The sequence below is a fragment of the Ambystoma mexicanum genome, chromosome 1q (assembly GCF_040938575.1).
Source record: "Ambystoma mexicanum isolate Mex_15411 chromosome 1q, UKY_AmexF1_1, whole genome shotgun sequence".
Lineage (NCBI taxonomy): Eukaryota > Metazoa > Chordata > Amphibia > Caudata > Ambystomatidae > Ambystoma > Ambystoma mexicanum.
In genome coordinates, this window is record NC_090922.1 from 1,450,812,670 (window position 1) to 1,450,836,022 (window position 23,353).

Sequence of the window (23,353 nt, forward strand, 5' to 3'; positions counted from 1 at the left end):
ATGTGAATCCATGCCAGACCCCATGCTGGAGAAGAGGCTTATTCTGAAGAGGATTGGCGTGTTGATCCCGTATCAGAGAGCTCCCCCTTTGGAATTGGGGACTCTGGCGCCACAAATATTTGGAAACAGCATGGATTTTGCACACTATATGTATCTGGATGGAGATGTTACTTTTACTAGTGACATCCAGCTATAGGTGCAGTGTACAACCTTGCTGTGGATGCAGCAGGGCTTGCAAGTGCCAGTGAGGGATTCTAGGTGGGGCCCGAGGTGACAATGGGGCGGGGGGGGACAACACTGGGGTACAACTTGGGTGCAGGTGCTGCTAGTCACTGGGTGGCTTCTGTTTATCATACATTCATAAGTTGCTATGCAACACCACGATCCAATGCACGTGCTAAATGGGCAAGGGACCTGCAGGCTGATCCAACGGATGACATCTGAGAGGAAATGTGTCAACACGCGCGAGCAGTCTTCAACTCGGAATTTCAGCTACTGCAATTGAAGGTTCTGCACCGCTATCACTACACTGAATAGGTTGTTCTCGGGGGAAGTGGGTGGGGAGTGACCTCGGGGTAATTCCATTGGAGCCAACTACTTGCATATGATGTGGGACTGTACACTGCTGGTGTCCTGGGAGGAAGATTGCCGACAATTCTCGGACATAGCAGGCAGAAGTATTGCCCCCACGCCGATTCATTGTTCGTTTATTTTCAAACTCGCATAAGACCACATGTGCACATTTGTAAGGCGGAGTCTTGTTCTGACAAGAGGTGCATGCTGTTGAGGTGGATGACTGCGAGATTGCCCTCAGCCAATCAATGGTTGCAAGATGTAGTGTGGAAAAAGGAGATGGAGCAATGGTCAAATACGCAGCCTGCGCAAACTTGCCAGAGGGACATCTGGGGACCACTCAAAGCATATTTGTTACGTGACTCTCCTCCCCCAAGGCCTTTAGTGACTCTTGAATTATGTTGCTTCTCAATAGTAGAGGTTGATTGTCACATTTTTTTACTATAGAGGCCGTCCCTCTGTGCTCCAGTAGCCACCCTTGCGATGCGTCATAGTGTACCACAGCTATTCCTCGCTATGTTTTAATGTTATCCTTTTGCCCAAATGTTCTGTGTCAAGTGCTAATAAAGAAAAGAAAAAAATCAGCAACCTGCAGTTAATAACCTGGACAAAAGGATTTAATGGTTTGCAAACTGAAAATCTAGATTTTAATTTGTTGCAGGCATGGAGGCATCTGGTAAATCTATAAATTTGGAAACACCTTCCTGTCTGCGCTCCCAACTAGTGTCTAACTGGGACTGGTTCAAAAATCTGTAGTGCATATGAAGAGTTCAAAAATTCCATCCTACAGAATAATCCAAGTTTACAAATATATGCATTTGGTAGATTTTGAATGTTCCATGAACAAAAAACGCCACGCCAACACGGGTTTCAACCCTATCTGGGCCGTCTTCAGAGCGTAAACAAATATAGCTGAGATTAGACAAGTATGGCTGATATTTCACTAAAAGTTACTGGCTGTGTTCATGCAGCCGCTTGGTAATTTAGGTTGCTATTCTGTGGGATATTTTCATGGGAAGTAATTTAGTCCGCCATTCCTAATAAGTTGCTCGTGGTGGGATGTATTTTCCAAACGGCATAATTTTCTGAATCAGGTATTTCAATTAGTAGACTTCTTGTCAGCTTTAATTACAATGCGCCATTTTAACGCTTCAATGCGTTCAAGGCTGCGAGTTGCTGCCGTCTCCGCCGTGTGTCTGAGCACAGGTAACTAACATGCAACATTTCAGTCTTCAAACCGAAATCCCTTTTTACAGAGAAACTAAGGATGTGGTAGCATGGGGCAATATCTATGCTATGTATATGCCAGAAGTTCAACATTTCTCATGGATTGTCTACCACCTTTGCCATCTAAAATATTTGATCTGGAATATTGTCCATTTATTTTATTGAACACAGCGCCTATACTGCAGAAGGAGTTTCCGATGTGCCACAACAAAAAAAAGTCTTAACAGAAGGGGACATTAGGGGATTGGGAGAAAGGATGGTGGAGGAGAAGAGTAAAGTCTTTAGGAGTTTACGGAACATCAGGAGATCCGGCTAAAGTCAGAGGGGCAGGGAGGCTACTGCAGAGGAAAGATCTACCCCCCCACCCACTGCTTGGAGAAACGTTTGACCTGCAGAGAGTTCGAGCTAGAGGACGGAAGGGCTCCAGCAGGGAGGGAAAAGCTGGGTATAGCGCAGTCCCAAGCCCCAGAAAGACTTGTGGATGATGCAGAGGGTCTTGAATTTGATCTTTGTAGCCACCGGGAGCCAGTGGAGAGATGCGGTCGCTTGGCTCGAGGACAAGGATAAATCTAGCAGGCCTATTCTGGATTAGTTGGAGCGCAGAAGGAGAGCAGCACATTGTGGAAGAGGCTGTTGGAGTAGTCCAGCCTTGAGGGAACCAAAGCTCTGGAGACATTGAGTTTCTGGGGAAGAGTGAGGAAAGGAAGAATGCCTCTGAAGAGGTAAAGTTGAAAGTGGTCCTTCTTGGCAAGGTGGACGGTATGACTTGAGCAGGAGGAGTCTAAGATGATGTCCTTGTTTTTTGCCTCGCAAGGGGGTGAGGGAAGGGGGCCCAACGAGGACAGCCAGGGATAAGGGGGCAAGAAGAGGGAGGAGATCCAATGAGAACTCTCGGTCTTGCTGGCTTCAAGACACAACATTAGTAGCGCGCACCATGCCTGAATAGCAGTCAGACAATCGGGAATGAGTGAGGAAGGAGGTGGGAAGCATAAAGGAAAGCTTTGCGTCATCAGCATAACACTAGAAATGAGGAGAGAAGGAGGAGATGAAGTGGACAGGGTAAATGTTGAAATGCCACGGCGAGAGGATAGAGCCCTGGGGGACGCTGCAGTTAGAGAATGAGGTAGAGGACAGAAAAAGGCCCATTTGAACCCGGGAGGGGCAGATTTGAACGTAAAGAGGTCAACCAAGCCAGTGCCTGGTCTGTGATACCCAGAGGAACAGACTGTTTGAGGGTGGCATGATTGAGAATGTCAAAGGCAGAGGACAGATCCAGGAGGATGAGCATAGAATGAGAGCAGTACATTGCGGGTGTTCAGGAGAGCAGTTTCCGTGCCTCTGAATGCTCTGAAGCCTGGTGGTCATGGAGAGTAAACTGCTTCTGTGTGGTGGGTTAGTTGGGAGATTGCCAACTTCTCCAGAAGTTCGGCCAATAAGCGGGTATTGGAGATAGGGCGTTAGTTAGCCTGTCAGGAAGGGTCGGCAGACTGCTTTAAGAGTGGGTTTACAAGGGAGTGCTTGGGCGGTTGTGGAAAGGAGCCAGTGGTTGCAGAACCCAGCCAAAGATGGTTCTAGAGGAGCAGGGAAGCACCAGTTGGGAGGAGAATTTCATGGAGCAAACAGTCTTAGTAACCTCCGGTGCTATAGGTGAGGAGGAGAGAAGGAGGGAGGCAGGAAGAGAGGTGGCCAGGGGGACCGAGAGCAGGTGGAGGAGGGAGTGATAAGGAGAGAGGACAGGGGGACCTTGAGTTTTTGTAGAGAAGTGGGAGGCCAAGGCTGTGCAGGGCCTGGGATGGTAGAGAAACTGCAGTAGGATTTGCAAGTCTTTTTAAGGTTTCTACTGTGTTGTTGGAGGCCCGAGAAGCAGGATTTGATATGGGCCTGCTTCTTGGACCGGATGGAGAGTCTGTAATGCCTTTGAAGCAGGCAGGTTTGTCAGAAGATGTGCGACAGGCCAACCATTTCCGTTCCGCAACTCTACACTTGCTTTTCAGCGAGTCTAGGTCAGAATCGTGCAAACTGTTGCATTTGGAGGCAAGCTTCATGCGGACCTTTATGGCAGGGGAGAAGATGTCAAGATTGTTGGGGATGGAAAGGTGAAGGTTAGCAACAGCAGAGTCAGAATGGGGGTTGAGTGCCCGGGAGGCGGGGGAAATAAAGGAAAGCAAAGGCAGCTACAGACACTCGCTTCATCGATTGAAGGACTGAAAACAAAATTGGCAGTGCAGCAGAGGCTTAACCTGGGAGCCCAAGAGCTCCAGAGGGAATGATCCGACCAAGAAAGGGGTCTACTGAGAGGGTTAGATAGGTCTGCTGAGATGAGCGCATCCAGAGCGTCTGGCTGAGTGTGTTGGACTAGAGGAAAGAAGGGTGAGGGAGAAAGTCAGAGGTTGCAAAAGGGTAATACAGCTTCAGGAGTGTCCAGATGGATACTGAAGTCTGAGGAGGAAAAGCTTAGAGGTAGCAGTCAGAAGAGGTGAGGAGAGCCCACTCCAATAGGAAGAGTGAGGACAGCACAGTGGTCCTGTAGATAGTAGTGAGTGATATACAGGGTAGGAGAGATGCAGATCTTGTAGGCCATTTCACATATCAATGTATGGCAAATGCTGTGTGTGGAAAATGAAAAATTAAACTAATCACACACCAACCTTAAATACTGCAAAATTGAGACATTGTTGAATCTAATAGCATAGGATAAAATGCCCGTTAAGATATTTAACCAATTGAGTATCTACATGAAGTGAATATTAAAGACCTGTGAGTCACCAAGTCACTAAACTCTACAGAAACCAACTGGGTGCCTTTCTAACATAATATGATAAAGAAAATATAAAGTGAGAAACATGGTCCGCAATGCTAATAACTAGTAAGACAGGCTTGTGCTGAACCCAGAAAGCTGTGCAACATGCACACTTTACGATCAAGGTTTTCATCGGATCTCGTTATTGCAATCATGAAAACAGTCCATGACAAATTAGAAACAGAAAAAAATATCTACATCTTGAGAAGCTGTACTCAAAATTGAAAACTAAGCACTAGAATGAGTGAGCTTGGTAATTGGTAAGCACTCACTTAACTTGTACTATACAGTGCACAAAACATTTCTGGTGAGGTTTTCATTGATTAGACCAGGCTCCTAGTACTGATGCAAGAACATTTCACTAGCGGTTATAAGATATTGCATTTATAACGCGCCTATACACTGGTTTTTCAAGGTGCGACGAGGCAAGGGAGGGAGAAGGGAAGACAAAGATCTTACTAGGCCAGGTGACATTGAGATCGGGACGGAAAAGGGCACCGGGCGAAGAGGAAAAGGGCACCGGGCGAAGAGGAAAAGGGCACCGGGCGAAGAGGAAAAGGGCACCGGGCGAAGAGGAAAAGGGCACGGGGTAGTGTGGTACATAGTACAACAGTAAAATAAATAAGTCAGGCCAGTTGGTGTCAAGTGCAAGTAGGGGGCTGTAGGGATGCAGAAACAGTCAAGTACAAGGGTTACCAGGGGGGCAGTGCCAGTGTGCAACTGGCGGGAAGGGGACCTGGGCCCAAGATCAGAGGGAAGCCAGGTAACCAGTGTAGTTTCAGCGAGGAGATCAGCAGGGGAGAGGAGAGCAAGCAGAAGCAAAGAGAAAGGTCTTGAGGTGCTTCCGGAACCAGAGATGGTTCTCCCCAAGTTTGAGAGGCTGTTCCAGAGGGAGTCCCCAGCAGAAGGATCTACCAAAAACTCGTTGCTTGGAGAAGCGACTGACTGAGGGAGTTGGAGGCGGATGAGCGAAGAGCTCGAGAAGGAATACATTTAGGAAGAGAGCTTAAGGTATTGAGGCCCCTGGCCCCAGAAGGCCTTGTGGACAATGCAGAGAGATTTGAACTTAATCCTCGCTGCCACTCTGAGCCAGTGCAGAGATTTCAGTCCTGGAGAGATGCAATCCCTGGGCTAGAGGCCAAGGACAAGTCATGTTTTGGATGAGTTGCAGAGAGTAGAGGCAGGCAGATTTAGAAAGAGGCTGTTGCAGTAGTCCAGCCTAGAGAGAACCAGAGCTCTGGAGACGGTGAGCGCTTGTGGGGGAGGCATAGGAAAGGCAGAATATCTCTGAAGAGGTGGAGCTGGTAGTGCGACTTCTTAGAGATGTCAGATGTGAGGAGAGAAGGAAAGTGTGGAGTCGAAGATGACCCGGAGGTTTTTAGCCTCAAGTAGGAAGAGGGTCAAGAGAGGCCGGGCAGAGTGTGACCATAGAAGGAGCAGGTGTGCCTATGAGGAGAATCTCAACTCTTACTGGCAGTAAGGCAGAGATCAGCAACAACACTCCTGGATAGCAGGCAGACAGATGAGAGAAGAGGTGGCAGAAGGGAGCCTGAAAATGAGTTGTCATCTGCATAGCACTGAAAGTTGGGGCAGAGATCGGCAACAGATTCAGTGTGAAGATTAAGCTGGGAGATGGCCAGCTTTTCCAGGAGTTTGTCCAGGAAAGGAGTGATGATGGGCGATCAATAGCTAGGCAGGGTCGGCAAAGGGTTTCTTCAGAAGAAGGTGCACAAGCAAGTGCTTGAGTGGGGGAAGGGAAGACTGCAGTGGTGAAGGAGTGGTTGCAGAAGTCAGCCAGAGCAGGGGCCAGGGTGTGTGTCAATGTGGTCCTTGATGGTTTCACAGGGGTGAACCTGTTTTGACAAGACTTTCATAGATCGGACTAGAAACCTTGTCTGAAGAACAGGGGAAAGGTAGAAAAGGAGGAAGGAGAGGTGGCCAAAGATGGGCCAAAGTAAGAGCAGGGAGGGGATTTTAGAGATGAAATTAGAAGCCAGGGCCTGGGAGGGAACTGGAGAAGGATGGGGGGGGGCTTTCTAGAGACTACAGCATGATTGGCCTGCTCCTTGCTGATTTTAAAGCGTTCGGCCAAGTTGTTAGATGCCGCAGAAAAGCGGGTTTAGATGTGGTCTCTTTTCTTGGTGCGGCCAGCGCGCCAGTATTGCCTTTGGAGCAGGCAGCAGGCCAGTTTGTCAGAGGAAGAACGCCATTTTCCCTCAGCCACCCTGCACTTGCATTTAAGGGTGACAACGTCCGAGTCGTACCAAGAGTTACACTTGGCATTGGACTTCAAGCGGATCCTCATGACAGGGGCAAGAGCATCGAGTGTATGAGATTTAGCAGAGTAAGCATGGAAAGGGCTGTGTCAAGGTGCAAGTCAGCCAAGGGGGGAGTAAGTGGCAGCGAAAGCCTCAACTGACACACGCTTCATGGGTTGGATAAACAAGCAATTAGGTGGCAGTACTGGCGTTTGCTTGGCCTGAGGGGTAAAGAGGGTGAGCTGGGAGGAAAGGAGAAAGTGATCATTCCAGGAGAGAGGAGGGGTCAGAGGGAAAGGGGAAGGTCAAGAGATCAGATCACCCAGAGTGTGCCCTGCTGAGTGAGTTGGTCCAGAGGAGGGTGGGGGGCAGGAGGAGGGGGAGAAAGAGTCCAGAGGAAGGCCAGGAAGCATCCAGGTGGATGTTGAATTCCCCAAGAGGAGTCGAGTTGTTGAGACCAGGAGGGAAGAGGAGAGGTCAGCCCCCTCAGATAGGGAGGAGATCTGGCCAGGTGGCCGATAGATGGTAGCCACAGTAAGGGAAATGGCCAGGAGAGAGATCCTGCAGACTAGACATTTGAAAAGTGAGTAGGCCTGCATAGTAATGACAGAGGCAGGAATCCACTCAGGGAAGATCAGGGCTACACCCTCTCTGGAACGGTTGGATCTGGGCACAGACGATCTTGTAGCCATCAGGGAGGAGAATATCAAAGCTTGTGACAGAGCTGGCTATGAACCATTTCTCATTGAGACCGAGGACATCGAGGTCAAGTTCCTCCAAGAGGCGGCAGATGTCAGATGAGTGACAGCTGAGCGAGTGTTTAAATTGGCAATATGGAGAAGGTTGCTGTCCTTGAAAGACATCTGGGGAGGGGTACTCAGAGGTACGCCCATCGGAGGTGTAGAAGCCCGAGGGGGGGGGGGGGGGCAGAATGAGAGGTCAAGGTAGCCAAGAAGGACACAGCCAGGGGAGGCGAGGAAGCTGGGTGAGCGGGAAGAGGGGACAGCAGGAGAAAGGAAATTGGAGAGGTGCAGGAAGCATCCATCAAAGAGGTGAAGGTTGGCTTGAGGGCCTTGCACCAATACGGTACCATTTAGGTTAACATTAATGATGACCTTATAGGAGTGGAAGGAGGACAGGAGGGCCTACCGACAGGTGTCACCATTAATGGAAGAGAAAGGAGAGAGCACAGAGACCATGTGTGGAGTCCATAGGTCTGGCGAGGGAACGGCAATGGATGTCGGTGAGGGGTTTGCCTGGAGGAAGCACTGGTATAGGGAGGCTTGCATGGTTATTGGTAATAAACAATGGTTACTTGTAATATGCACAACATGTGCTCTCGACACTAGCCACTGGCTAGTAAAACTGGACACTTGGTGAGTAAGACAGTGTACTCCGAGTATGTAAACAATTGAGGTGGCGAGTGACTGGCTATTAGCTAGTAACTTGGATTTTTGATACTTTGGTATACAGTCAATGCATACATTACTGGATCATGCCATGTATATTTAAGAGCTTCCACTTACAGGATTAAGAGGTTTCAACATACAGACAAGCTTAATTTGCTTCAAATGGTTAAACAAATTTGCTAAGAAACCACCATTCAATGGCAAGAGGGAAAGAAAGATTGGTTTTACCTTCTCTTGGAGCGGGGATCTTGGATAAAGTTCTGCGTTTCTCTTTCTGAAAAAGAAGAGACCCTTCAAAACTTGGACAATAAACAGGAAAGGTTACGTTTATGTTGTTTTCAGAAGAATTCTGCAAAAACATACAAATTAGAAGAACTAGTTACTCTTACCTTGTAACGTTCTTTCGATGGGATGTTCCTCCGACGTATTCCTTATCTTAGATATAAATCCTTCAGCTTTGCTGGCCTCGGAAAATTTTTTCGCCAGAGGGCGCTGCGCGTCGATGATCGCCGAGTCGATGACCCTCGACGGCCTCCGTGCCGACGTCGACGTCATCCTGCCTATAAAGGCCGCGCGCAGCGTCCGTTGCTCAGTTCCGTTTTGTAGTCCCCAGTAATGTTTTTGGATTAGACTAATCACCTTGAAGGAGCATAGGCTGCAAACCCACAGGAAGTCATACTGCGGGGATGGATGGGAGGGTCGATAAGGAATACGTCGGAGGAACATCCCATCGAAAGAACGTTACAAGGTAAGAGTAACTAGTTCTTCGAAGGGATTGTGTCCTCCGACGTATTCCTTATCTTAGATAGACTCCCATAGCAGTGGTATTGTGACTGGAGGCGGGAGTAATAAAAGTTATGTTACCCTTCCAGAATGGACAGAGTGTAACACAGCCTTGCCGAATCTAGTTTCTTGACTAGAGGAGGAATCCAGGCTATAGAATTTGGTAAATGTATGTGCGGACGACCATGTGGCAGCCGCACATATATCTCGAATTGGCACCCCTCTTTGAAGGGCTGAGGATGTTGCGATACCCCTGGTAGAATGAGCCCTTAGATTTTGAGGAGGCTCCTTTCCTGCCAATTTGTAGCACTCCAGAATGGCTAAAATAATCCATCTGGAGATGGTTTGTTTTGTTATTGGAAGGCCCAACTTATGTCCTGCATAACCTACAAAGAGTTGGTCTGCTTGTCTGATCTTAGCCAATCTGCTGATATAGAAGCTCAAGGCTCGCTTAGGGTCCAGCCTGTGCAGTCTCTCTTCCTCCTTCCCCGGATGAGGAGGAGGGTAGAAAGAAGGTAATATAATCTTCTGAGTGATGTGAAACTCCGAGACTACCTTCGGGAGGAAGTTAGGCTTCACCTGAAGAACAACTTTGTCCTTGTAAAAGATTGTATGTGGAGGTTTACACGATAAGGCTTGCAACTCGCTAACCCTTCTAGCAGATGTCAATGCTATTAGCAAAACAGTTTTGAGGGTGAGAAGCTTCAATGAACAAGAGTGTAGTGGTTCAAAAGGGGCACCCTTTAGGAAGTTTAAAATTAGGTTTAAATCCCATAAGGGAACTTGAAAAGGTTTCGGGGGATAAACATTAGTTAATCCTTTTAGGTATTGTATTACCAATGGAATTTTGAAGTATGAAGGCTCCTCTGCAGTGCGCTTAAAGATTGATAGCGCTGCGAGATAGCCCTTAATTGTGCCAACCTGTAGGCCTGAATTAGCCAGGTAAAGTAAGAATGACAACACCATAGGTGTACCACAAGAAAAGGGTTCAATATTCTTTTCTCTGCACCAGCTGCAAAATTTGTTCCAACGGCAGCGGTATAGAGTTTTAGTTGCCGGCCTTCTGGCCGAAAGCAACACCTCCATAACATCATCCGGAAGGTCCCAATCCTTGTACCTCAACCTTTCAGACACCAAGCGTGAAGGTTGAGGGTCTTGATGGCTGGATGGAGAACCTGACCTTCCTTCTGCGAGAGAAGATCCTCTCTGTATGGCAGTCGAATTGGAGGGCAGATGGACATGTCTAGAAGGTCCGGGTACCACGTTCTCCTGGCCCAATCCGGGGCAATTAGGATCATGGTCTTCCGAAACCTTCTCAACCTCCTGATCATTTGAGGAATGACAGGGACCGGAGGGAACGCGTACAGAAGTGGGAACTCCCAGTCCACTACGAACGCATCTCCTAGAGCTCCTCTCGGGGGAAATTCCCTTGAGCAAAATCTGTCGCACTTCCTGTTGATACTGGTGGCGAACAGATCCACTTGAGGGGTTCCCCAAAGGGCGAAGATCTCTTGAAGGACTTCCTGAGCTATCTCCCACTCGTGAGAGACTGTGCTCTGCCTGCTCAGAGCGTCCGCTGTCAAGTTCTTCTCTCCGGCTAGGTGAATTGCCGATAGAGAGATTCCTTCCTGAATTGCCCAAAACCAGAGCTGCATCGCCTCTCTGCACAGTGGTAGTGAGCCTACGCCTCCTCTTTTGTTGAGGTAGTGCATGGCCACTGTATTGTCCGTCATTATTAGGACGTTTCTTCCCCGTACAGACGGCAGAAAAGCCTTCAGCGCTAGTCTGATGGCTCTCAGCTCCAACAGGTTGATATGTAGTCTGGACTCCGATGGAGACCAACGACCGCTGATGGTCAAGTCGTTGGCGTGAGCTCCCCACCCCGTGAGTGAGGCATCCGTGACTACTGTTATCTCCGGCCATGGTTGCCAAAACATTTCTCCTTTCAGGATGTTCTCCCGACAGGCCCACCACTGAAGGTCTCGGGCTACTTTGACCGGGATCCGAAGGAGATCTGTCATCCTTCCTGAGAACTGTGACCACTGAGTTCTCAGTGCCCACTGGAGGGATCTCATTCTCAGGCGAGCCTCCGGCACGAGGAATATGCAGGATGCCATGAGGCCTAGCAACCTCAGAAAGTCGTAGGCTGGGAGATATTGGGCATTCTGAAATCTGATGACCATCTGCAGAATATCTCGAGCCCTCACCTCTGGTGGCAAGGCTTTTCCCAGGGAAGTGTCCAGGACTGCTCCAATGAATTGGAGTCTCTGTGATGGTATCATCTGTGACTTCTTTAAATTGAGGGAGAAGCCCAGCTTGTGAAGGAAGTGGCAAACATAATCTAGTTGTCTCTGAGCCTGTTCCGAAGATACAGCTCTGATCAACCAATCGTCTAGGTAAGGGTAGACATGAATCCCTTCCCTCCTTAGACTTGCAGCCACAACCGACATTAGCTTGGTAAAGACCCTCGGGGCGGAGGTTAGCCCAAATGGCAGAACTCGAAATTGATAATGAGAGCTGCCAATTGCGAACCTCAGGTATCTCCTGTGCCTGGGATGGATCGGCACATGGAAATAAGCGTCCTGGAGGTCTAGAGATACCAACCAGTCCTGAAGCTGGAGGGCCTGAAGGATCTGAGAGAGAGTCACCATCTTGAACTTGTCCTTTCGGAGGAATTTGTTCAATTCCCGTAAGTCTAAGATGGGTCTCAGTCCTCCGTCCTTCTTCGGTATTATGAAGTAGGGGGAGTACCAACCCTTGTTCCTTTCCGCTACAGGTACCAGTTCTATGGCACCTTTCTCTAGCAGGTCTAAAACCTCCTGCAAGAGGAGCGGATCTGGAAGCTTCAAAGGGTTGTTCCCCGGTGGATGACTCTGAGGGATATGTAGGAAGGGCAGGCAGTAACCTTGGGCTACTGTCTCCAGAGCCCAAGCATCTGACGTAATAGCCTGCCATTCCGTCAGATGGTGAGTTAACCTGCCCCCTACTGGTGTTCTGTGAGGGGAGACCTCAGAGTGGTTTTGAAGCGGCTGATGCAGTTGCCGAAGGTAAAGTGGCTCCTGCTCCTGCGGGTGCGGCTTTCTTTCCCCTACCCCGTCCACCACGGGTAAATCTTCCTTGGCCTCTTTGAGCCGGTCGTCCCCTGCCCCTTCCATATGAGGAATAGTAACGAAAGGACCGTCCTCTCCACGATGATCCCGAAGGACGAAAGGTATTCTGACGGATAGCAGCTCCCAATGACTTGGCTGCTGCCTTGGACGTTTGCAGTTTCTCCAAACTGTCATCCGCCTTCTTTCCAAAGAGGGTAGAACCGTCAAAGGGCATATTCAAAAGCCTGGTCTGCACGTCAGAGGCAAAACCAGACTTCCTCAACCACGCATGCCTGCGGATTGTGGTACTTGCCGCCATGGCCCTGCTGATACTGTCAGCAGAATCTAGGCCAGTTTGTAGGGTCTCGCACATCGCATCTTTACCATCCCTGATGATGTTTAAAAATGCGTCCCTTTCCTCTCCTTCTTGGAGGCAGTCAGCCGCTGATGAAGCGCACTCCCAAAGGGTGTGGCTGAACCTAGCGAGCGTACAGGTCGCGTTAATAGACTTTAACGCCATGCTACAGGCAGAAAAAACCTTCTTAGCCATGGCATCATATTTTTTGTCATCCCTATCCTGCGGAGCAGTGGGGTATGCAGATGTGCTGCCTGATGAGGTTGCAGCCTGTACAACCAAGCTCTCAGGAGTAGGGTGTTTTGACAAATATTCAGGGTCAGAACTAGCCACCCTGTATTTTGTTGACAGTTTTTTATTTACTGCCGGGATAATTTCTGGCGTTTCCCAGTTTGTCAAAATCCTTCTCTGTAGAGCAGAGTGAAATGGAACCACAGGATCCTCCTGTGGGCCCTTGTCCAGTATGTCAGTGAGGTCATCCTGCTGAAAGGCAGGAGAAGGTGCAGACCAACCCATAAATTCTATGATTCTAGACATCAGAGCTCTATATGGAGTCTCCGCATGTTCTCCTGGGTCTGGTTTGATAAATTCTGCTTCAGGAGAAGTGTCCAAGCCACTAGCTTCCTGAAGTGCATCCTGAAGATTTTTTAATCTTCCTTCCTCAGAGGCGAAAGTCTCTGGCTCTGGTGATGTGGTCCTCTGTAAATCAATATCTTGGTCTGAATCCTCCCTTTCCTCAAAAATCGAGGTTAAAGGGGGATACATTGGTTTTTGGAATGGTATAAACCCCATTTCCAATGCAGAAGGAGCCATCATCACAGGCCTTGAAAACGTCGATGTCGTCGACACCGACGTGAAAGTACTCGAAGGCGCCGTGAAAAGCGTCGAGAAATGTGTACTAGGCCTCGAAGAACTCGAAAGGATCGGAGTCTTGCTCGAGAACGACGTCGACGTTCTCGGCGTCGAGTCGGAGGTCTTTTGTCTAACCGTTGGCTGTGGAGTAGCCGTGGTTCTTTCCTTCACCGGCGTCGATATCGGCGTCGACGTCGGCGTCGACTCGATCGACTGATGCGCCGATGAATCCTTCGACAACGGCGTCGATGGCGCCGACCTCTGTTTCGAAGGAGTTTTCGACGATGGCGTCGATGATGCTTTATCTCCCGATGGCTCGAGGCGCTTTCGGGTTGACTTTTCCGCCGGGTACTGCGACTCGCGGCGTTTAGATTTTTTGGGTTTTTTACCCGGGGTATCACCCTCAGCTGTCTTCGAGGGGGACGAGGCCGCTTTCTCGAAGACGCTTAGCATCTTTTTCCTGAATTCCTCCCACTCAGCTTGCGAGCTGCGTTTTGTGGGGCAATGAACTCTCTCAGGAGAACTCGACGAAGATGACGAAGGGGATCTCCTACGTCTCTTCTTCGAGTGTCTCGATGTCGACGAGTGGTGGGAGCCACTTCGTGATCTAGATCGAGAGTGTTTTTTATGGTGAGGAGACGAACGTCTCGACTCTACCGAAGAAGCTTTCGAGGAAGTTAAAGTTGACCTACCTCTCTCGAGCTTCCCCCTACGCTCCTTCAAGGCTTTCGCCGTCATGGAAAGGCATTCCTCACACTCCGAACTCTGGTGCGTGATTCCCAGACACCACAAACAGACCCTGTGAGGGTCCGTCAACGACATTTTCTTCCCGCAGTCTCGGCACTTTTTGAAACCGGACCGAGGGGTCGTCGGGTCGGAGGAGGATGCCATCGATATCGAGGTAAATAGTAGTTATTATATACGTTATCTTGACGAGAACTGAGCAACGGTGTTCCGAGGCACAACGAAGCGCGGAAAAACGGAACTGAGCAACGGACGCTGCGCGCGGCCTTTATAGGCAGGATGACGTCGACGTCGGCACGGAGGCCGTCGAGGGTCATCGACTCGGCGATCATCGACGCGCAGCGCCCTCTGGCGAAAAAATTTTCCGAGGCCAGCAAAGCTGAAGGATTTATATCTAAGATAAGGAATACGTCGGAGGACACAATCCCTTCGAAATAATGTTATGAATAAAACAATTAGAATTACATTCTAAACGTCTTGCATGATAAAATTATAAACAAGAAAACTGAAGCGTGCCGTAATTCTATAAGCCATCGCATTCACGGAAAAACAGAACTGAAACCAACAGGTGCTATGCATGGTATATATGCACTCGATGACAGCAGAGATGGAAGCTCTCGAGGGACATCAAGTCCACGGCACCCTCTGCCAAAGCTGAAGCTGGAAACGAAGATATCTTAAGATGAGGAACACGTGGGAGTATAATCCACACACGAAAGGGGCAGAATGAACCAAGAAGGGCCACAGAGACATTGAACCTTTGAAGCTGGTTTCCCTTTCGGGCCTCTGAATGGCAAACTGTTTGTGAGGAGGTCCCGAGTTCACTCGTTCTAGCAATTGTTAACTTTAGGGCTCACCTGCAAGTTGTGTAAAACTCCTATCAGATGACGGATTGGGGGAAAAAAAAAAAAAGACAGGTAAGGAGATCGATTGGTAGAAATGAAAATCTGTAAACACCTTAGACAGGAAGGATGAATGAGTGCGAAGCACAACCTTATCCTTGTGGAAAGTGAGGACCTGATATTCCACACAAATAGCTTGGAGCTCAACAAATAGCCTCGCTGATGTTACTGCGATGAGAAAGTCAATTTTCCAAGTTAAGTATTTAAGAGCGGTAGCGGCCATGCGTTCAAAAGGCTTATGGCATAACGCAGTGAGGACCACGTTCAAATCCCATTTGAGATGAAGGGAGCGCACTGGCGTAAGCGATAAAGACCTGCAAAATGTCTTTTAATAACAGGATCAGTCAACGAAAAAGGTGGACAGACAGGCCGCAATAGCAGAAAGGCAAGTCCTGAATGACAGCACATGAATGCCAGAAGCTGCCATATGAGACACAAAGGAGAGAACAGTGTCGACCGAAGCTTGCCTGAGATCGAGCCGTTTAGCTAAACACCAGTGGCAAAAACAGAGCCATTTGCGCATGTAATGAGCCCTCGTAGAAGGCTGCCTAGCCACTTGGATAATGCGCATATTGTCTTTGGACAGATTGAACTGTGCAAAAGATCGGAACTCAGGCTCCAGGCCGCCAAGCTGAACGATTGTGGGAAGGAGTGCCATATCTCATGATCTTGTTCTGGTGAAGAAGGTTGAGAATCTGCTGCAATCTGATCTGGGGGTTTGGAGGGTGTGGGGGGGGGAGGTGGGAGTATGAATGGGGATGCAGAAAGCTACTCAATCAACCGAAACGACTCAGGTAGTTGGCAAAAAGATAAACCGTTTTAATGTCACCTATCTAAAACAAGGAGTACAACGGACGTCTCACAGCATGGTCCCGAAGATTCTTATAAAAACATACTTCTAGTAAAAACTCTTCATTGATGACGATGACCTACGTATTTGCTAAAGACATCCTACGTGGCAAACTAGAAAAACCTATTGGAGAGCGATTGATCTATGGGAATATGTAAGTATACGTTCCCCATACTAGTCTAAGAGTTATCAGGTGGGGCAACTAAGCCCTCCCCTCAAACAGGTCACTAAATACACAACGTCCTATTGGTAATACAACTATAGAGCCCTTAATTACACAGCCCCCTACAATTGGTTGGCATTCTTACATCCATCAGTACTTTTCCGCCTAAGTTACAGCATGCAGGCTAGACTTCCAGGTGCTGGTAAGCTAGTCATAACCATAGCTTCCCATCAATTACCATATCACCTCAGTGGTCTGCTGTCAATTAAGAATTTGAACTGGTCCTTGAAAATATTCTTTGCTCTGGAGAATTCAGGGTAGTAGAGGCACGTTCTGCCTCCCTGCGGAGGTGCGGTTAGTCATGTTTGTCCAACTTCATTCCTCTACGTGACCAAAGACCACAATTTTGAGCACTGGTGCATTTAAAATACTATTTAAAAGACCTCTGACGTCTTCAGAACCGGAGTTTCGTTCTTTCACACGATTGTAACTAATGTCTGCTCATCTCAGCCCTGAAAGGCGTTGGCTTCTTGGTGCTCATCCAGACTTGCCTTTGAGTTTTCCTTCTGTAATTCAATTGCAACAATGGAAAAGAAGCCTTACCTTTCTGGTACATCTCTGCTGTAATAGTGGAATGCGTAGGCGCATTCCGCAATCTATTCACTACTTAGCTAGCCTTAAGAATACTTCGGCTGCTTGCGTTTCTTTGCATATGTATATGTGTAAAATGACTTGATATCTTCATCGTTTCTGTAGCATAGGTTTCTACATCTTGAGCCCAAGAGGTCACTTATCGTCGATACTTTTGATGCCCTATAGAATCTGTATGCTCTTGTCTCTGCATCTCTTCTATGTACGTCAGTTCGGTTTTGTGTGACGTCACCATTCTTCATTCATTGGTCCGGTCTCATCAGGGATTTCATTCAAATGGCCATCATACTGTCTTGTATGCAGGTATGGCTTTCCCAATGGGAACCTTTCTTCTAGGAGTTTCCTTGGTATCTACTTTCACTGGTGCTACACTTATTTCACACTCTGTGTCCCCAACATACAGGCAATATGGGCGAGTTGGTTGAGGTGGGGGTACTTTGCTCCTCTACAGAGTGATCTGCAGCCACATTGCTGTGACCTGGGATGTGCACCGCCTGGAACCAAAGATTGTGCTGGATGGCCCAGTCCCAAATCTGTATAGCCAGAGCCACAAGGACACTTGGTGCCGCCCTGCTCGTTGATGTAAAACATCGCAACAGAATTGTCCTGCGGACACCGACTACGCGGTTGCTGATGAGTTTGAAAAGCTTCGAACGCTAAGGAAACTGGCACGTAATAGATATGGAACTGCCTCTCGAGGCATCCACAATCAAACACCTCGAGGTGATGTAGCGTCGCTCCAACCCCAGAAGGTAGGAGTCTGTAGTGACTTGGCTCTAGAAATGAGACCCAGACTTAAAGGTTGCTGGCAGAAAACCACCATTGTAGATCCACCATCATGCGGGATGGAATGGAATCATTTTGGAATCTGTTCCGAAGCCTGGGACCAGCAACTCCAAAGAGCTAGCCGAGTGCGCCTAATCTTCAGGCGTGCAAGAGGCAGAGCCAACATGCAAGAAGCCATGAGGCACAGAAGTCTCAAACCACCAAGCAGTCAGGTGAGAAGACTGGAGGAAGATTTGGCACGTGGTCGACAGGTTTGTCACGGTATTGGTTTTATGGCGGCACAATAACCTTCTTGCCAAATGACGGTATATCATGGTTATCGCGGTATAGCAGGTGGAGCTAACTAATCTTAACAAATATTTCCTTAACCCCTTAAGTACCAAGGACGTCCTTGGGATTACCTGCAGGGTGCCAAGGACGAGATAGCTCGTCCTTCTTTGCATCATTTTTTGAGCTCAAAACTAATCCAACCCCCGGGCTATGCGAGGGGGAGGTAGGTGCCCCCACACAGTTTTTTGTCGGGACACCTGCGTGAACGCGGGAAGGTATGACATCTGTTGTTGGCGACGTGTTTCGGTGAGTGGACAGAGGGAACAGTCTCTGTAATTGGCTGGAAATAAAGAATTCTCGAACATTTCGCTCTGGCCACCCACCGAGGCACCACCAACTCCGCCAACACCAGATGGCCTACCTTCCTACGTCCCCACACGTGTTCCGATGAAAACGGTACCTCACATGTGTGGGTGCACCTACCGGGGCGTAAAAGGAAAAAGGCTACACCACTTGTAACCCCCAAAGGGTTTGGGGAGAACCTACAGATTTGGGCCTAGGGTGTCGAAGCCAGCAAAGAAAAAAGGGAACCCCATGCATTTCCCAAAAGAGGACACCTGTGGGACTCCACAGAGGTCTGACTTGCACAAATCGCCCCAGAATGTATTACCCAGAACCCCTGGCAAAGCCCCACAAATTTGGGGGGGAACAATTTCTGCACATTTTACTCTTGGCACCCACCAAAACACGACGCCAACACCACATGGCCTACCGTCCTGCGTTCCCCCAGATGTCCAGATGAAAACGGTAACTCAAGTGTGGGTGCACCTACCGGGGCACAAAGGGTGAAGCCAAAAACACGGTTAAACCCAACTCTTTTCGCACAGCAGGATTTTGACTCATGTGCACACCATAAAGATTTGGACCTAGGGTATCCAATCCCCCAAGGAAATCTGGGAACACCATGCATTTCTGAAAAGAGGACACCCGTGGGAATGCCCTTTCATTTCCCAAATGTGACCTACATTTAGTTGGTGCTTTAGGCACCATACACTTTTGTAAACTGCACAAGTCACCTACCCTTGAAAAGATCTGCCTGTGGTCTTTAAAAAAAAATAATAAAATAAAAAAAAAAAATAAAAAAAAAAAAATTGTATGCTTGCCCTTCCTCACCACATTGGTTTTCCTGATTTACACATGCCAGGTACGTCTGTTCAGGCTGCAAGCATAAAACTCCTGCGTACCATGGCTCTGATTCTTGGCTTGTGGTATTGCTTGTTATATGAAACATTACAAAAAATGTGCGATTTCCTAACTGCAAGAGTTTGGGGGAATGTAGCTGAGCATTGTTTTTCTCAAAATTCATAGAAGTCATCACCATACTAGGCCAACCATGTCCACCACATACCTTTTTTCTGTCATTTCCCCAAAATATGGCATTTTCCCTTACCTAGTTGTTGCCCGACCTGTGCAACTCACCCCTTCCTAAACTTGGAATTTTGTCTACTTTTCAGAAATGTATGCCTTGGTCCTGCAATTCGGCTTTCATACCCTTTTCTTCCATTCCGTCCACATGTCCAATTTGCAAAAATTACCAAAATCGCCTACCTCACAAAACGGTTGATAACCACATCTAAATATTTTTTTTTGTTTCCACTCACTGTTCTTGAAAGCCAGGAAATTGGGGAATTCAGCACAGCAAACCATTTGTTCCTAGCTCTTACAAAGGAAAAAAAAAAACAGGCTTCTTTGTACTTTTTATTTTTTTAAACCCCCAAATTTTTGCCCTTTTTGCTTATTTTCTCTAATCCCCCCCCCTGCCCCCCACACACAGCAACCTAGGATTCCTGGGAGGCGTTACGAACGCCTAAATGTGGGAAAAAAGGGGCCAAATTTGGCTGAGATATCGCTTGTAACAAAAGTTACAAGGCATTGAATGGCGAAATCCAAAAAAAAAGGCATTAGCACTGGGGGGACAACCCATGGCACTTAAAGGGTTAAAAAGGTCATAAATTGTCAGATTCATCACCACAAACAAAACCAGGCACCCAGGGCCAGAATAGGGCTTTCCAACATAATTTCCACTGAAAATCCACCCCTTGCTTCCAACACAAACGTTTGGAAGAAGGAAGGGGGGAGAGGCCCTGCTGCGACTTGCAAAGCAAAACCTAGCTTTTCTTAGTGGTAATTTAGGCTTTTATCCCCACTGGCTACTGGTGAAGATGTTGGCATTTTGATAATCTGCATGCCACAGAACAATGGAGGCTGATGGAAGTATGCGCTTGTGCGCATACATACACACACACACACACACACACACTCTCGCTTTACGTTACAGTCTTTAGCTGTGGGCCAAAAAGTGTTCATGTGCCATGTTATCCTTCGGTATGGCAGCAGGGAATACCCGCAAAGATGAGTGAATTTCGCAGTGTGACTTATTATATGTATATTCAATGATAGAACCAGGGAAACCCCCCATTATTTAGAAAACATTATCCATTATAAATATATAAACCCCAATGCCGCCAACCCAATGTAAATCCTTTTCCTGCTTGGCACTATATTTATTCTTCCTATTGCTAACATTGATTTTGTGTCAGGCATGTGTGGTTTATGGAATGGCATTAAACTGCTCCAACTGAAACTATGTGTACAAAAAAATAATTTTACATTACCTTTCAGCATTTGAAGTTTAACTATACCATTAAGTCTATTTTTTAATTTAACCTACGACTACGCAGGCAGGATTTCCCAGCTGTAGCAAGGTAGCAATTTGAAACTTGTCTCTGAACATATTAAACTGATCCTCCAGGAACTTAAGGCGGCTGCAGAATTTGTCTTTCATGGCGCTCACTTGATCGCCTTGAATGTTAAAATGCACATTTTGAGCAATGAGCTTGCAGCTTAGTCACAGGTCATCGCTTTGAAAATCGGCATCGAACTGCATTTCTTTGGAACCACATGGCATCCGCATCATGACCCCTCGCTGCGACAAAAAGTTTTATTTTGATAACGCTTTATCCCATTAAAGGGAGAAAAGTCACCTGTGAGGTCTGAAAGCCCATGTCATTGGGTTTTTGACAAAATGTCATAGCAAACACTCACAGAAAGGTTGCATATTGATCTAATCACTATAGCTTGTTTACCATCTGCCTGGGGTATTATGAAGGTCAGAGTCGCCACTGACCATGTAATCCTAAAAAGGGACCGTGTTCAGTGGGCGCCGTTTATTTCTTTGATTCTTGCAATATATGTTAATTTACCTTCTTAAAGATAGTGGCCAAAAAAACTTTGAAAATGACAAAGTTAAAATACATATTGGTACAAATATGGCCTAGACCACCCCCTCACCACAGCCCCATCTTTAGCGTTTTCCCCAGGTCTGAGCGCATTAGGACTCTTGTGATGAGAGTTCAGGCGGAGGAATGCTTTCATGGGTGGTGTCTCAAATTAATAGGCCTGAGAAATACCTCACCCCCATTGCTCTAGATACTTCAAACTGAATGTAGAATCCCTCCTGCCTGCTTGAGTCCAGTGCCATATACAGAAGGCAGGTAGGTGAAGGATCAAGAAAAGCAACAACTCTAGTGCCAATATGCAAATCTACACTGAGGACAGTTTGGGAGGGGGGGTGAGTTTATTTACAGCAGAAAGCACTGATAGACCCAGAGTTCACACAAATCTACAGCAGGATCAAACTTGGGCATAAAATGGTCTTTGGCACCAACAAAAAAGTGGCCCTCAGTTGCAAATGGGAATTCATTTCTTTTGGGACACTGTTTGAATAGTACCCAAGGGGGAGTTTTTTTGATAAAATGTGATGCAAATTGTACATTTAAAAGAATATGTATTCAGCAACAGTGGTCAAAACGAATCCGAGTGATCCGACCGCGGCTGATTTGGCCGCGTTCGGAACGTCCGCATGAGAAAGGTGCGAACTACCACCTTTTGGTGGTAGCAATTTTAGAACTTTTGGTCATTACAACCATTTGTTCGCGGTAAATGGACCTAAACCTGTCAAAACTATTAGCCACATAGTGAAGTCACTCATTAAACTGGCCCACTTAGGCCAAAAAAGTGCCCCTCTTTGACGCAAAAAACTGGCCCATACAAGCATTTTGCATTTTTTGGTCCGACCATGGGTCTATTGCCCCAAAGGCCAGTCCACGCCTGTGTACAGAGCGCGATTTGTTTGGGGACATGTATCAGACGGGCAATCCAGTTCATTCCCCCCTTTGAAATCTTTCAAATTGGTGGGAAAACTACAAAACCCTGAATTCTAAGCTAAAACAGAACTTTAATCTAAACCTTGGGGGGAGTAATCGATATTCATGACTTCACTGGACGTCCTTTTTTACAATTTGCACAGCCAGAGCAAGAACTGTTCCAATGTGTGTTTGCTCAGTGCAGTAGGACCTTACTGAACTAATGGCACATGATGCCGGCCGAGTGGTTGCTAAGCATCATGCTCCTGGCTCCACTATTTTGCAAGTCACTGAAAGTGTCATTACTCTTGTTGACTACAAACAAAAGGAAAAATAAAATGCTCACTTAGTTCAGGCCCTCAGCTCACCCTCATGATGTCCCTGTGGTCTTGCTAAATGCAAATTGAATATCAGGACAATCACCATAGAAGATCTGACCTGTAGCGCGGAGCAGCATGACTGAAAACGTTTAAAATCTGTATGCTGCCTTTCAAATAAATGATGCCCGAAACAATATAACTTTGTTCTATTGTGCCCATAAAATCCAGGTCTGGCGGAGTCTATGAACTGAGTCTACGGTATGCTTACAGAGGCAGTTAGCTCATTACCAGCTTTGAATGTGGAACTCAAAGGTTCAGGCACTGGGCAGATTGTAACACAATTTGCGCAAAGTCGACTGATCTTTGACCCGACTACTGATCACAGCGAAGAACAAGTTACTTACGAACTGTAACGTTCTTTCGATTGGATGTTCCTCCCACGTATTCCTCATCTTAGATATATCCTTACCTTCAGCTTTGCTGCTTCGGAAAAAGTTCTCTCCCCACTAGAGGGCGCTCCGCTCGAGACCGCAACATCGATGTCCCTCGGCAGCATCCGTCGAGCACCAACGTCATCTGCTGTGCAAATGCCTCGAGTGCGCCCGTTGGCCTCAGTTCTGTTTTTTCGTGTATTATAGCCCATGGATTATAATTAAAGAGCGTGCCTCTTTTGACCCCAGCCTTAAAAGAATTGAGTGTAAATCACGTAAACTGTACTGTGGGGTTGGCTAGGAGTCGATGAGGAATATGTGGGAGGAACATCTAATCAAAAGAACGTTAGTTGGTAAGTAACTTGTTCTTCGAATGGATTGCGTCCTCCCAGGTATTCCTCATCTTAGACTCCCATTTTGTCTTGTAGGTGGGAGTACAGAAATGTTCTAGTCATGTACAGAATGAAGTAAGATTTTGCAAAGAGACCCCCTTGAGAAGAGGTTTAATCTAGAGCATAATGTTTTATGAACATATGCATGGATGACCATGTGGCTGCTGCACAAATATCTTGAACAGGGACACCCCTTTTTAGTGCTATCGAATTTGCCATGCCCCTGGTTGAATGAGCTCAGCCCATCTGGTGGTTCTTTCCCAGCCAATCTAACATTGTTAGCGCCAAAATTA

The 23,353-nt window shown here is 47.4% G+C and overlaps 1 protein-coding gene across 5 annotated transcripts in view; it reads right to left on the bottom strand.

Annotated features, from left to right (window-relative positions):
- KIF2C (kinesin family member 2C) overlaps positions 1–23,353 on the bottom strand; it is a 1,350,025-nt gene that overhangs the window by 1,098,399 nt on the left and 228,273 nt on the right. For all 5 annotated transcript variants that reach the window (XM_069642340.1, XM_069642339.1, XM_069642341.1 and 2 more), the window contains one exon: positions 8,496–8,541. In XM_069642340.1, coding sequence (XP_069498441.1) covers positions 8,496–8,541 — 46 coding nt within the window. The remainder of the gene's footprint in view (positions 1–8,495; positions 8,542–23,353) is intronic.